This window comes from Lampetra fluviatilis, chromosome 17 (genome assembly GCF_964198595.1).
Source record: "Lampetra fluviatilis chromosome 17, kcLamFluv1.1, whole genome shotgun sequence".
Taxonomy (NCBI): Eukaryota; Metazoa; Chordata; class Hyperoartia; order Petromyzontiformes; family Petromyzontidae; genus Lampetra; species Lampetra fluviatilis.
Window position 1 is genome coordinate 6,092,291 of NC_136291.1, and position 13,792 is coordinate 6,106,082.

At 48.4% G+C, this 13,792-nt stretch overlaps 1 protein-coding gene across 4 annotated transcripts; it reads right to left on the reverse strand.

Annotated features, from left to right (window-relative positions):
- Positions 1-2,601: 2,601 nt before the first annotated feature.
- On the reverse strand, positions 2,602-13,792 carry LOC144936876 (mitochondrial calcium uniporter regulator 1-like). 4 transcript variants are annotated; one of them, XR_013637501.1, is made up of 9 exons: positions 13,311-13,792; positions 10,746-10,849; positions 10,126-10,227; positions 9,803-9,844; positions 8,660-8,731; positions 8,433-8,486; positions 7,559-7,673; positions 6,296-6,402; positions 2,602-3,073 (listed from the first exon to the last, which is right to left on the reverse strand). XR_013637501.1 is itself a non-coding variant. In XM_078864071.1 (9 exons), the coding sequence occupies exons 1-8, from the start codon at positions 13,705-13,707 to the stop codon at positions 6,347-6,349; spliced, it is 942 nt and encodes a 313-aa protein (XP_078720197.1). In that variant the 5' UTR covers positions 13,708-13,790; the 3' UTR covers positions 2,602-3,073; positions 6,304-6,346. The 4 variants fall into 4 exon arrangements, 3 of the variants coding, with proteins under 3 accessions (XP_078720197.1, XP_078720196.1, XP_078720198.1); XM_078864071.1 differs by having other exon boundaries at positions 6,304-6,402; positions 13,311-13,790; XM_078864070.1 differs by lacking the exon at positions 2,602-3,073 and having other exon boundaries at positions 3,080-6,402.

A 13,792-nucleotide genomic window follows, 5' to 3' on the forward strand; every position in this document is an offset into this window, starting at 1 on the left:
GGTAGGAACGTTGGGTTGCTCGGTCAATGGCCAGGGTCAACGGCGGCGTGGTGTATTCCGCAAATATGCCCGACTGTGAGGGCGGGCACAAGCCGGCGTGATTAGGTTAAACGTTAAGTTTTATAAGGGCACCACGGGGTGACCAGCCCCTCCCCACCCAGCCCCACCCCTCCCACCCAGCCCCACCGTCCCCACCCAGCCCCTCCCCATCCAGCCCCTCCCCACCCTCCCCACACAGCCCCTCCTCACCCTCCCCACCCAGCCCCTCCCCACCCTCCCTCTCCCGACCCTCCCCACCCAGCCCCTCCCCACCCTCCCCACCCAGACCCACCCTCCCCACCCAGCCCCTCCCCACCCAGACCCACCCCTCCCACCCCCCACCCAGCCCCACCCACCCCACCCAGCCCCTCCCCACCCAGACCCACCCCTCCCACCCCCCACCCAGCCCCACCCTCCCCACCCCACCCAGCCCCTCCCCACCCAGCCCCTCCCCACCCAGCCCCACCCCTCCCACCCCCCACCCAGCCCCACCCCTCCCATTTTTGGATGCACGACGGACGGACACAATAATCCCCTGTGGGCTGGTGTAACCAGGAGGTTCCATCCAGTAACAATCCACATTGAGGGCTCATCTCTTGAGAACCGCTGGTTGTGTTTAGTTTGTTGTCTTTCCTCACCACCACCACTTCCAACGTCCTGTAACCACCCCGAACGAATCGTTCGCTTCGAACGAATGAGCCGGGGGAATGAATTAAAAAGGGGGCCGCAAATGGATCGATGCGTGCACGACGGAGTGAGAATGATGGCTTTAATCTAAGTTGTCTTGTGGTTGTTGTTGTTGTTTGACTTGCATTCCACTGTGATTTTTGCACACAGCGTAGGTGTACGGTGTTTTTTTCTGGAAGACTTTGCAGTTTTTCCCTGGATTTTTATGTTTGCGCATAGTCACTTTAAGATGTTTTCTTGTTCATGTTTTTTGTTTGTTGCGGTTGCACCCGATTCAAGAGCCGTATGGCTCACAGGGCTATACCTAATGAATGAAACTTGAAAAACTGAAACGAACGAGGAGACCCCCCCCACGTCCCGGACGTGTCTCCCTGCCGCCCTCTGCCGGGTGCCAACGAGGGGGGTGAAGATGTCTTTTCTTGATTTGACGTTTTCGTGACTGCAGGAATCCACACTCTTTGGTTATTTTTGTAAAGTCGCGTAGGTATAAAATAAAGAAAACTCACGACGTTTCGATCGCAACGCAAGCGGTCGTCATCAGGCGGAGAAAATAAAAATAAACAAAGAATATTAATTCCTTCAGTCACGAAAGCTTTAAGTAAAATTTTACCCAGACCGTTGCGTCTCACGCCCACGCGGTTTCGACCACGGCGCGCACGCCGGGGTCAGGTCACAACAACGGCTGCCAAATGTGCCACTTTTGTGTTGGTGGGGGGGGGAAGGTCATTCCACCACGGTGCTTGTGCCAGGCTAGGTGCGCTTTCGGGACCACGCGAGGTGTCGAATGTCGGAAGACGTGCCACCCACCACAAGTCAAAATGTTGTCTTGCTTCTTCCCTCGCAACTGCTCCAAACTTGACATATGACACAATCACGTTACCGAGTACCGAGTAGTTCGTGCAAAAAAATCGTGAATCACTTGTGTGCATCTCCAGTGCCAGCACACAATTGTGAATCCACACGTGGCGAATCCGTGCAGTGACAGTCTCGAACAGTGGTTCTGAACCTTTTCTGCAGCCTGCATGCCTTTGGTTCTCAGGAAGAGGCATCTCGCATCCCCCAGGGGGTGCGTGCACCCCAGGTTGTGCGTGCACCCCAGGTTAAGATCCGCCGGTGTAGGACGACACGTGCTCACGTGCGTGGCAGGGTGGCTCAGTGTTAACACTTGTGCATCTCCCTGCGTCTCTGTCCAGTTCCGTTTTTCCACGTGTTTCTCTGCCCGTCTCTATCGTAAGTCAAGCGTCCTTGCCGATATAAACATCTGGCAGTTCACCATCATTGATTCAAGCAAGCCGCACTGCTGATGAGACGCTGTATGTTGAAACCGCTCCAGAGTTTGCTTGTGCTGAATCAATGCTGCTGAAGTGAAGGGCTTCCGGGTTGTGGCCGATGGGTTTGCGTAAGAAATTCTTACTTTTCATGTAGAGACAGATATAAAGGCTCATCCATTTTGTTAAATTAATATTCTCACCAACGCTAATTATTATTTTGTGGACATTAGTAGGAGCTGCAAGTTCAGTGTGTACATGTACATTGTTGAAAGCCTCTCCCATGGCAAGCAGGTCATTCATTTGATATTACTGTGATGGTCAGTGCGGTTGAAGTACTCCATGGTGCTCTGCTGCTGACAACGTAGTTCTGAAGCAGCCTATAACATCTGTTTTTGTGTGGTTGTTACTCATCCAAGCACTATCCAGGCTCGACCTTGCTTAGCTTCTCCGATCTGACAAGTTGGGGTGCATTCTGGGTGAGTGTCACAGGTGCACACCTCGATTCGAGTACTCGAGAGGGGGAAAAATTCAAATTCTCAAAATAACTATACTTAACACGGCACAGCAGTAAAATAAATAAAACCAGTGAAAAAGATGTGCGATTAATCAAATCCGATTTATTTTATCATCTCAAAAGTTCATGTCGCAGCATCCTCAGTTCATCCGTTTTACCGCAAGCTTGTAAATGTCACGACCCGACACTTGATGGCAACTGCACTGAAATCGTCCCAGATTTAATTCAATTTCATTTATAGCCAGAACACACAATCAACTTTTCGCACATTAAGCCTCAACAGTCAGAATGTCCTATTGGGAAGTATGCGGCGCAAATACTTTGGTCTGGTTTCATGCTCTTGCCAATCATTAAAATCAAGGCACAGTTGGGGTTTTACAATTGTCCACGGGTGTGCGATCACAATTACTGGACCAGTAGCGTCGTCTGGTTAGCATTGGCCCTGGTGCAAGGAATGAAATGAACCCTCCCCCCCGTCTAGTTTCCCACCTCGCCCACCTCTTCGTAACCCAGTTGCACCACTTGCAACACCGGATAGCTCCGCCACTGCGACTGGATATAACTGTAATGAAGAGACAGGAACAAGTTCACCATTATACAGCTTCTGTTACAGCTGTGTGGCTGATTAGCGACTACATTCATATGGAAATTAGTAGGGTAGTGGAGAACGTAGCTCAAATCGGCACTCCACTGGTGGTCCACAAGTGACGTAGCTTCACGAGTCATGAATGGTGGTGTGTGTATTAAGCAGAGGTGGGACAAAGTCATTGTTATGCAAGTCCAAGTCGAGTCGCAAGTCATCAAATTCATGACTCGAGTCTGACTCGAGTCCAAGTCACATGACTCGAGTCCACATCTCATAGGTGGGACAAAGTCATTGTTATGCAAGTCCAAGTCGAGTCGCAAGTCATCAAATTCATGACTCGAGTCTGACTCGAGTCCAAGTCACATGACTCGAGTCCACACCTCTGGTATTAAGCGCCGCTTAAACTTGATATGCACTATACGGGGCACACCTCCTTCAAGTAAAGGGCATTCAATGGAAGGGGTTCTAGAACGGGATCCCAAAGACACAGTCTGCACCACTACCAGTTTCCCCCCCCACCCCCTGATTCCATGCCTTAAGCCTGGCTTAGGAGACGTGCAGAGGTCACGCTGACTATGCACATCAATACAGACTTAGTCCAAGTTGAGAGAGAGGCAGTCGTACGGAGCAAGAGGGTGGCAGTAATGCATGATGGGAATCATAATTATAACACACACATTACATAAAAAACACACCCGCCCTCATACACCTTTCTTCAGACATTAACAGTAACGCTTAAATGATTATGTACATTTCAATAAGCCAAATGATTTTATGCAAATTACACATTTTTACCATATTCTCCAGATAAGACACACTTTTCCTTGTATTTTATAATAAAAATTGTGAGTGCCAGTTGGGTTAAATACGTAACCAGATTTTTATAATGGAATAAGTCCGGTTTATATAGCGCACAACATTTGTGCAGCGAGTCGCTAACGCAAGTCGTAGGCATTTGTATCAACAACCGGGCCACAAGCTTGGTGTGCGTCTAACTTTCTTGCACATCTTTTAATATTGTTGTCGTTTCCTGTTGTGTCCTTCAAACAAATTGAATCTCACAATCGCGGAGGAAACACAGACAACAAAGACAAGACAAAGCTCCCCCGTATAGCCTTAACAGACTGTTGGGGAAGTGCTGTTAGCGAGAACCTATGAAGGCCGACACAGCACATGAGGGAGTGTGGGTGGCCGGCACCACGCCCGATCGCCTTTGTCTCCCAAGTGGCGATGTTTTCTACACACTGCACTAGGTACTCATTTTGAGGCTGAGTCGACCTAGGGGAGGCCCAAGATCGGTTCAAAAAATCGTCACTGGTGTTGGCCATGAGCGGGAATCGAACTCGGGTGGCCAGGTTCATAGCGCAGCGCGCTAACCACTACACCACCACTCCCCACAGACAGGCAGCAGGATGGCAGCCACGGCGATGAGCCGGCACCTACAAATTGCACTCTGCAAGAAGATATTTTCAGTCAAATCAATGCCTGTGGTGCAGTAGAATTCTGAGAATACTGTATATGAAAGATGATATCATAAAAGCGCGATAGCGCCGATTGCAAGTCAACACGAAAAAGCACATGAGCAGCAAAGTTCATGTACTTGCTGCTGTGGTAGGTATTCGAGATTCAGAAGGCAAGCTGATACAGTGACTTTTCTGTCGTTTCAGCAAGAAATGTCTCACAGCTGATACGGGCAAGTGAAGGTGTAATGATGCCCACGTCTCGTTTGCAAGGATTGATAAAGCTCGCGCATTCTCACTCGCGCAATTCTGACCTTGGGACTTAACTAACATACTCGGCCTCCTACTCACCACTATGGTTGCGGCGATATATTTTCTGACGATATGATTATCACGAGATAATTTTCCCATAACTTGGTGTATTTAGCATTTTTATTCAATCTTTAATGCTTTGATGAATGTTGATGAATAATATGGAGCACTTAAGAAAAGTTATACTGCAGTTCACTTAACATGAGCCCGCCATAAGTCTTTTAATTATTGCAAATTTTAAATCTATAACGTACATGCTGTCTGAAAATGATGACATCCATCAAACTGGAAAAATTTTTACAAACCACTAATTTAATGGATAATAGCTATATATCTAGAATTAGTGAAATTTGAATTGTTATTTCATATTTTGTCAGGAAATAACATATTTTTGAAATATAAGCAACAATAATCACGATTTCATGATATTTAGCAAAAATGACATTGCGATAATTGTGGACCTTATATCATTACGATATCGTAGCATCGCCACATCACGGCGACCATCACCACAACGGCAAGATGGCACCAACATCCGCACACCACCTCATGTCCTCATCACTACACCTCCTCATCCCTCCTCACCCTCCCCATTGACAAATGATCAGAATACATTTAAACTGCAGAAACAATGAGTGCAATTCACATGCCAGTATAGGGCCTTTTAACAATGGCAGGTCGCTGTCTTGGTATAGCCAATGCAAAAAATGTCGAGAAATCCCGGCTAGTATCCTTAAAAATGGTCCCCGAGTCAATATGCGACTGGTACTCAATGCGTTAAAATAAAATTAATTAACCGTGGCAGCATGAAGCTTAGGTCTGGATTAGACAACGTGGCAGCACAAGTTTCTAATGCCCTGATTTACAGTTGATTTGAGGCTACACACACTCTCACACTCCTCTCGTCTCTCCATCAAAATATGTTGAAATTAATGAGGACTTATTTTCACCAACCTGCACTGACCAGCGTGGTGAAGCATGGTAAAATAACCCCCGCAACCGGCATGGCGTGGGGGAGATTATCACCCAACAGTGTCTTGACAAAAGGGGCTATACATGTACAGACGCTCATCTTTTGAGTAAACAAGTAGAAAAGGACACCCATTGCTTAACAACGCCGCTGGGGCAGCAGAGGCTCGGGCGAAACTCACGGAAATGTACCGAGAGAAGGCAGACTTCTCTTACACCACTCCAGGCCCAGTCTGAGCACACGTCACCGTGCTTGAGAGTTGTCTCTACGGACTCCGAAGACAACAACTTGGCCCCGATATTCCACCTGCTGCTCTAAGCGGTGTGCTAAAGCGACGGATATCAAGCAAACGGCACATGCACTGCTAACTGGAAATCTGCTCGGGTCACGCACGTCCAAGGAGCTGCAATTCTTCCAAGGTTCCAAAACCCGTTTCTTCCAGAGTCAACAACTCACTCGCTCACCCGCCCCCAGGGACTTCTCCTCGCCCCGAGCGGCTCGGGCGAATCAGGACCAGAGTCGGTAGAATCCGAGGGCGATGGTCAGACACGTAAACACAGATGCTGCGTGGAAGAGAAGACATCAAAGCAACGCGGTGAGTTCAACTGCTGCGGTCGTTTAATTTCAGTTTTGAGTACCTGGAGGAGGCTCTCAGCACGTGGAGTAAACGTCGGACGTCGTGCCGAACAACACGCGGCACAACCCGAAAACACATTGGGGAGCTACGCAGTAAACCTACGCTGTAATGGTCCAGGCTGGGCTGCATATACAACGTAATATACGGCCCTTGGTCAATCCACTGCTCAATGAAGACCTCCTCAAGCCATGCCAGCTATGGGGGTCGTTTGACCGAACTTCACTATGTTGGTCAGAGAAAGTTAATGAAGTGGATGTCCAGAACCGGTTCAGATATCACTCTCTCCACTGATGCGAGCCATGTCAGGGAATCGAACCGAGGTGACCGGGCTCATCGCGCTGTGCGCTAAACCACAGCTCCACCATGGTTTTGTAATGACCAAAAGTAAAATATACATTCATAATATACATTTCATAACTCACGACACAATACTAGATCACCAACAAGAATCATCATCAGCCGTGATCAATCCACTGCTGAATGAAGACCCGCCCAAGTCGCTGCCATCCTCAGTCCCACAACGCAACAATCACAATCCACCCGGCAACTGGACACGAGCCAATGTCATCGCTCCGTCTCAAAGTCAACATCACCTTGGACCCTTCCCCTCCACTTTGGCCAACAATCAACAGTTGGTGTCGGGCCCCTCCCTCTTTCTGCCCACATCTCTTCCCTCTCCCCCTATTGCCACCCTACCCCAGGTTTCCCTCATTAGGTTGGTTATACTCCCCCCTCCCCAGTTATCCCCTCCTCATTTACATTTTCATCTTCTCCCCGACGTGGTGTCCCTCACTTGGTTGGGGCAGCAGGCCTCTTTCCCCACCTTCTACCTCCCCTCCTTGATATAGTTCAGTTGTGTCGGGACTGCCCTCCGTGAATTGTGACACCCGGTTGTGTGAGCCGCGTGGCATGCTGTACCGGGCTCGCGTTTTGTTACAATAAAAGCAAAAAAGCTGTTAGTCTCTCCCACCGGACCGTCATCCGTTGTACCGAAGCAGCGTCCTGCCCAATCCCACACTGCTATCGGCTACTGACGCCGCCCCTCACGGAGCGTCGCTTGGCTCCAGGCGTAGCCGTGGTACCTGCGAGGTACTTGATGGTGTCCAGCTTGTTGGACTCCAGTATGGTCTTGAGGCCGGCGATCTCCGTGTCGATGCGGTTGTTGGTCTTGGTGAGCGCTCGGTCCTCCTCCGCATGCTGCAGCGCACGAGGTCATCACCGAGTCAACGTCGGGCTCACATCGTCGGGGACACCTCATCGTCCGCTCGTCCATCAGTGTCACCCAGGACAGGGGGCTCGTCGGGGGTACGACATTGCCAAGATGTTTTTTTTTTTTACACGATATGACAGCATATGTTGAGTGAACTCTTGATATAGAAATTTTAAGATTTTTTTTGTCATACTCGAAGTACTGTACTGCAACGTGCAAAATTAATCCAATAAAAATGTGAAATACATTTGAAAAGCTGAATGAAACTGATTTTGCAATAATAATCATCAAATCGGGAAAAATGAAGCTGCATATAAATGACACGTGGATATAAACACACCTGAGATAAGCTGTTTTTGATATAAGCAACATATGCTTCCATTAACACTGGTGTGGGGAAGGTTGTTGGGTGACTTCCGAATCAAAGCGCACCAATACAGATACAAGCACAGCTGGCTTCTCCTGCCGTAAGCATTCTAACCATTGCAGCTTCACAATCTACAACGCTTATAATGCACGCGCTGTCAGTTACGCAAAATATCAACACAATTAAGGTCGGCAAGGTTCTATGCTTTAAGTTGCGACACAGGAAGAAAAGCGCGTTCAATGGGTAATATAACAATTTATTTCCAGCTTATTTATAATCGGCATGGTGAAATCTTTATCCGACAATCGATTGTGCAACAGCTGATTATGTCGGTGGTGACCTTCGGGGCAGCCAGAGCGAATGATTTTAAGGGACTCACCAGTTCCACAATTTCCGTCCTCATCTCCAGGAGTTTCTTTTCCTGGTCAGAAAACTGTCAACAGGGGTGTAGGAGAAATACACGCATAACCCAAAGGGAACATCAAGGGTGTTTCAATAATGAAGTTTACACCAACAAAGCGAACAGGCAGGGCACGCAGACACACGAGGCCCACGGAGACGCGAATGAACGCAGCGAGAGGCACAATGTTGTCGTTCCCTCTTTACCATTTCCTTCACGCGGCTTTTCTCCAGGTTCATGTCGAGCTTGGCATCCGATTTCACTTTGAGGAATTCATCCTGAAAGGGATGGGAGTTGCCGGTCATAACTTCATCCTCACAATGGCGACGTGAGAGAAGTACAGCGCTTTCGCGGACACAAGTACATTTTATTGCAGTCCAGCCAGTCCGTCATCGGTCTCCCGTTCAGTCAGTGTGGGTTGAGTGAAGGTGTGCAGCAGAGACGTGGGGGGTCATAGAAGCACAGTAATACAATGGATTTGTCTGCACTGTTCTGTGTAGCTTACAACAACCTACTGTGCACTGGGGGTCACCACCCATTGAATAAAGCACTATCCGTACCCAAACCTGCTTCAATTACAAGAGAGATTGGGTGCATTCTGTGTGATTTGGCCATTGTGTTTTTTTTTTACTCTAAAATACATATCATGAATTGCCCAATGAGGCATTTGTTTGAATTTCAATTGAAAGTAAAACGTTAATTGAGCAAATGAGACTTTTTCTCAATGGGCTTATACTTAAGCACATAGATCACGAAAGTTAGACGTCAGGTCAGCCGAAGCCCCCTCTCCTTCACTCACCACCCCCTCACCTTCGGGGAACCAACCAGCCAATCAGCAGCGACCTACTGGCAGTGCAGCACGAGGCCGTGTGATTGGTTGGTTGGTTCCTAGGAGAGCGAGAATAGCAAGAGGGGACAGCTGTAATGTTAAGCTGAACCACAGCACAGGGCGTTTGAGAATAGTCTCTTAAATTGTGAAGTAAAATTGTATTTCCCCCCCTTCTTAATGTCATTTGTATCTCAGGTGGTCAAATATAAGAAGGGGCTGCCAGGTTTCATGACGGTACACTGTCCCGTAATGCACCCAAAATCTGGTGTTTGCCGTGCACGTTTAACAAATGATTTTGTTGGCACGTGCGGTGCTTTTTGTCAACAGGATGGGGGCCCCCATACATCATGTGGATCGTGGGAGCTATTTCACTTCATCACACTGGCCAGCGCCGGTTGGTGAAGGTGGGGAGCAAAGACGTAGGAGTGCAGAACCACAGTGTGGCAATGGATGATGTAAATGCTGTTTTTTTTGCATGTATTTTCTTTTTTACTCAATGAGTAAAAAATGCTGGCCTCACCTCAAAATGTTTCTTCAGATGAATCAGCTCTATTTTCATCTTCTGCACAAACAGGGAACATTTTGGGGCTGGTGTCAGAAAAATAATACTTTTACAATACAACTTTATGAATCAAGAACATGACAATTATTCCTTTTCAGACATCGAGGTACTGGATTTATCATTTAAAATTTGGTACATGTACTGTCGTAACAAGAAATCTGAATGAATACTTTGTCTTACGGCACGGTGCCGATAAAGACAATCGGGATAAAAGAGTAGCAAATGACAACTATAACACAAAACAGTCGCTCATTCCGTTTGTCGCGGGACGGCACAAGCACCTCATTGTCGTTTCGCAGGGCCGAGAATTCACTCTTCTCCAGAATGATCATGTCCTTCTTGACAGCGGCCAGATGCGCCATCACCTGCTGTAGCATGATCTCCTGTGGTGAGCAGAATCCAGGTCAAGGGTCAGAGAATCAGGTGACTCAGTGACACCCAAAGTTCAAAGCAATATTTAAATCACCGAGTCTCGAAAACTATTGAAAATAATAATCTCGGTGAGATGCAAGGCTAATTTATTTTGTCGAGCATGTTTGCCTGTGGAGTGCCCAAAGGGAACACAAGAATCAGAGCGAAGAAAGCTCACACGGCACAGCTATCAAGACACCTACAGTTAACTCTCAATTGTCCATGTGTGGATTAACGGTGCTTACGAAAAAAATTGCAATATTAGATTTCCCTGTCAACTTGTGCCTTTAAGTGCATCGATTCTATTATTAGCTGCTTTTCATTTGTGACTGCAATGACCAAGGACTTAAAAACAAACCAAAAAAGTCTACGTGTTCACCCCAATTATTATGCAAACTATGATAATCCCGTCCCAAATTTAAATACGATTTGCATTATCCGTGCTGTTATCTCATGCGGGCCCTCCCTTCCCTCCTGACACTGGCCTCACCTGCTGGGATTTGGTGACCATTTCACGGTACACGGCCTCCATGTTGGCGCTGAGGATCTTGACGAGGGCAGCGACCAACACCTCCGCCTGCCCCGTGGTGAACCCTGTCGGCGAAGCAAATGGGACGGCGACAGTGGAATATGCCTACGGGCTCATGGCGGGACGGAGCCTTTCGCAGTATGAAATATTACCACAGTTCTGTAAGCATCATTATCTGCCAGGCTCAGTCCTAAAAGCCACCTTGCACCATCTCATCCTTCTCATCATCTCTTTTCCCAAGTTCCTATAGCCTTGCTCAATTCAAGAATTACATAACCATGTCTATGAACCCTTCAATAGTGCTATTTGTGGCTCAAGGCTCTGGAGTTTTTGGCCACTGGGCCTGTGCTTATCAACCGGGATAAAAATAACTCCCACCACGAACTGATATCATCACTCCATCTTTGCTATGGCTGTCCACTTTGAGGTATTCTGTACTTTTGGCTGCTGTACCATGGTTAGTCTCGTCCAATGGCCATCATCCCTGCGAGCGATGTGTCCTGTCAAAGCCCACTTTTCTCAAGAATTAATACAATGTCTCTGATTTGCATTTGCTTTTTGATCCATGCACTCCTTTCTCAGTGTAATTCTGGGCATGCATCTCTGCACGGTCTTCTGTTACATTTTTGCTAATGTCCATGTTTCTGATCAATATTACAGCTGCCAGTACGGACCAAATAAAACCTCTTGTCAAGATGTGCGGAGAGTAAGATGCACACGGTATTTTATGGCTTCAGCCCATTCCTTCTTTCAACTAGGTCGATTTTCTTTAAAAGCAGCTACTTAATGCGAGTCATGATAAAACAGCAAATTGCTAACACTTGGAACAGAGTGTGTATTTAATAAGATCCCTGAACGTGTTATTTTGTCAAAGGGTGCATTGTGCAGTACGTTATAACTCTTATTATGTTGATAATTGGTTTTTTTACCCTTATATCTGGCAACAAAACTGACACCTTTTTTACAAGGAGTCATGTTTGCATAGACCGCAATACCTGCAGTCATAATACAAACAAAAGACATAACTCTGATAATGTGCACCGTCCTTGAAGTTGATTGGTCCACACCCGAGACAGCTTTCCTTAGAGCCTAGTCTCACATGGGTTGGACCAGATGACGCCAAAAGGCGCATCTGGTCCTAGTCTCACACGGGTTGGACCAGATGGGTTGGACCAGATGACGCCAAAAGGCGCATCTGGTCCAACCCATGTGAGACTAGGCTCTAAGGAAAGCTGTCTCGGGTGTGGACCAATCAACTTCAAGTGCGCCTTTTGGCATCATCTGGTCCAACCCATGTGAGACTAGGCTCTAAGGAAAGCTGTCTCGGGTGTGGACCAATCAACTTCAAGGACAGTGCACATTATCAGAGTTATGTCTTTTGTTTGTATTATGACTGCAAGTATTGCGGTCTATGCAAACATGACTCCTTGTAAAAAAGGTGTCAGTTTTGTTGCCAGATATAAGGGTAAAAAAACCAATTATCATAATTTCACTGGCAAATGAGGTTCCCATGGTCTTATTATGTTGATGTTAGATGCTTGTTATTGCGCAGGTCGGGGGGTTTGTATGCTGTTGCCTGTGTAGTGACATTGGGATGTCACTGTATGGTGCCGGCCCAGAAGGGCATGCACAAGGCGGTTAATCCCAGCGTGGCTGCGGCAACCTAGCTATGGACAGACCCACATTGGGAATTCACCAGAAATGAATTGTGGGGACCAACCAAAGAATCAGAATTTTGATTTATCCTAAATTGAATCCGATAAGCTATGAAGCTCTTTTCTTTACACATGTCCAGTACGGGCGGGTCAGAGGACATTGAAGAACAAGGGTTGGCGCATGTTGAAGGCTCATGTTTGGTGATGTTATGAAGTGATTATAAGACAGGCGGACAGCAGTGGATTGAGAATGGACTGTGGCGAGTGAGTACACTGTGAGCTTGTGTGAAGAGCATCTAAAACACACGTGTACCTATCGTATAGACGCTCTAGTCATATTGGAAATGTATGAATGACATCAGTGTGAGATGGTAACAATGACAGGGGAGCAGCAGAGAAATACCGATGGTAACGAAGCCACAATTCACCAACTGGTGGACGAGGGTCTCCTCACACTGTGCGGGTCGTGAGGATTATGTGACCATACTTCACCACGCTGGTCAGTGCGCAGTGGTTAAAGGTGTGGAACTAAGCCGCAGAAGTAGTGTAATTATTGGTGTGCATTACCATCTTCTTACCAAACACGTAACCCCGTCACTCCCGAGAACCTGGTTGTTCATGGCCATCTAACGAAACACTGACCAGGCTTAACCCCCGAGATGAGGCGCATTCCGCGTGATTTGGCCACAAGACGAGCGTCCGCACAGACGGGTTCACTGGCCCACTGCCGGCAACCACCAAATCTCCACGTGTTCCATCAACCCTTGGCTCTTGTCTCCGAAAGCGTCTTCGCCTCCAGAGACCACAGACACGACACCACCTTCGGGACCAGCACAACCTTCACCACTTTGACCACCACCCCACCGCGTACCATTGCTCTCCAAGAGACGCACCATGGCGTGCGTGTCAAAGTGGAACTTGCGGCTCTCCGTCGAGGTCAGGTCCACCTGCCTCAGGTCGTAGTTTAACCGCAGCTCGGCCGTGCGAAATCCACGGGACGGGGCGGCGACATCGCCGGCGCCGCCGCCGCCGCCACCGCAGGGTCCCCGGCTGGTAATCCAGGCGAGGGCGGGGGGCCCGCGGAAGACGTCCAGGCCTAGGCCCGGGCGCCTCCTCGCTGCGGCTACAGCCGTGAGCGAGCGACCGGGCGTGGACGAGGAGAACGAGGTGAAGGGGGCGAAGCATCTGGAGGTGGCGAAGGAGGAGAGAGACGACGAGGAGCCCGCGAGGAGCCCGCGAGGACGAAAGAAGCGGCAGCCGGGCGACATCGCGACTCCTGCTGCACGGTTGCCCGGGGGGTCACGCAGCCCGGTGGGGGGGGGGGTCACGCAGTCCGCACCACGTGACAAGGAA

Excerpts from the sequence above, each read along its gene's own strand:
- LOC144936876 (XM_078864071.1), bottom strand. The coding sequence starts at position 13,707 with ATGTCGCCCGGCTGCCGCTTCTTTCGTCCTCGCGGGCTCCTCGCGGGC. Across the intron at positions 10,850-13,310 it reads GCGTCTCTTGGAGAGCAATG|GGTTCACCACGGGGCAGGCG; the intron begins GTACGCGGTGGG and ends CTTCGCCGACAG. Across the intron at positions 9,845-10,125 it reads CCCTGCGAAACGACAATGAG|AAGATGAAAATAGAGCTGAT; the intron begins GTGCTTGTGCCG and ends CTGTTTGTGCAG.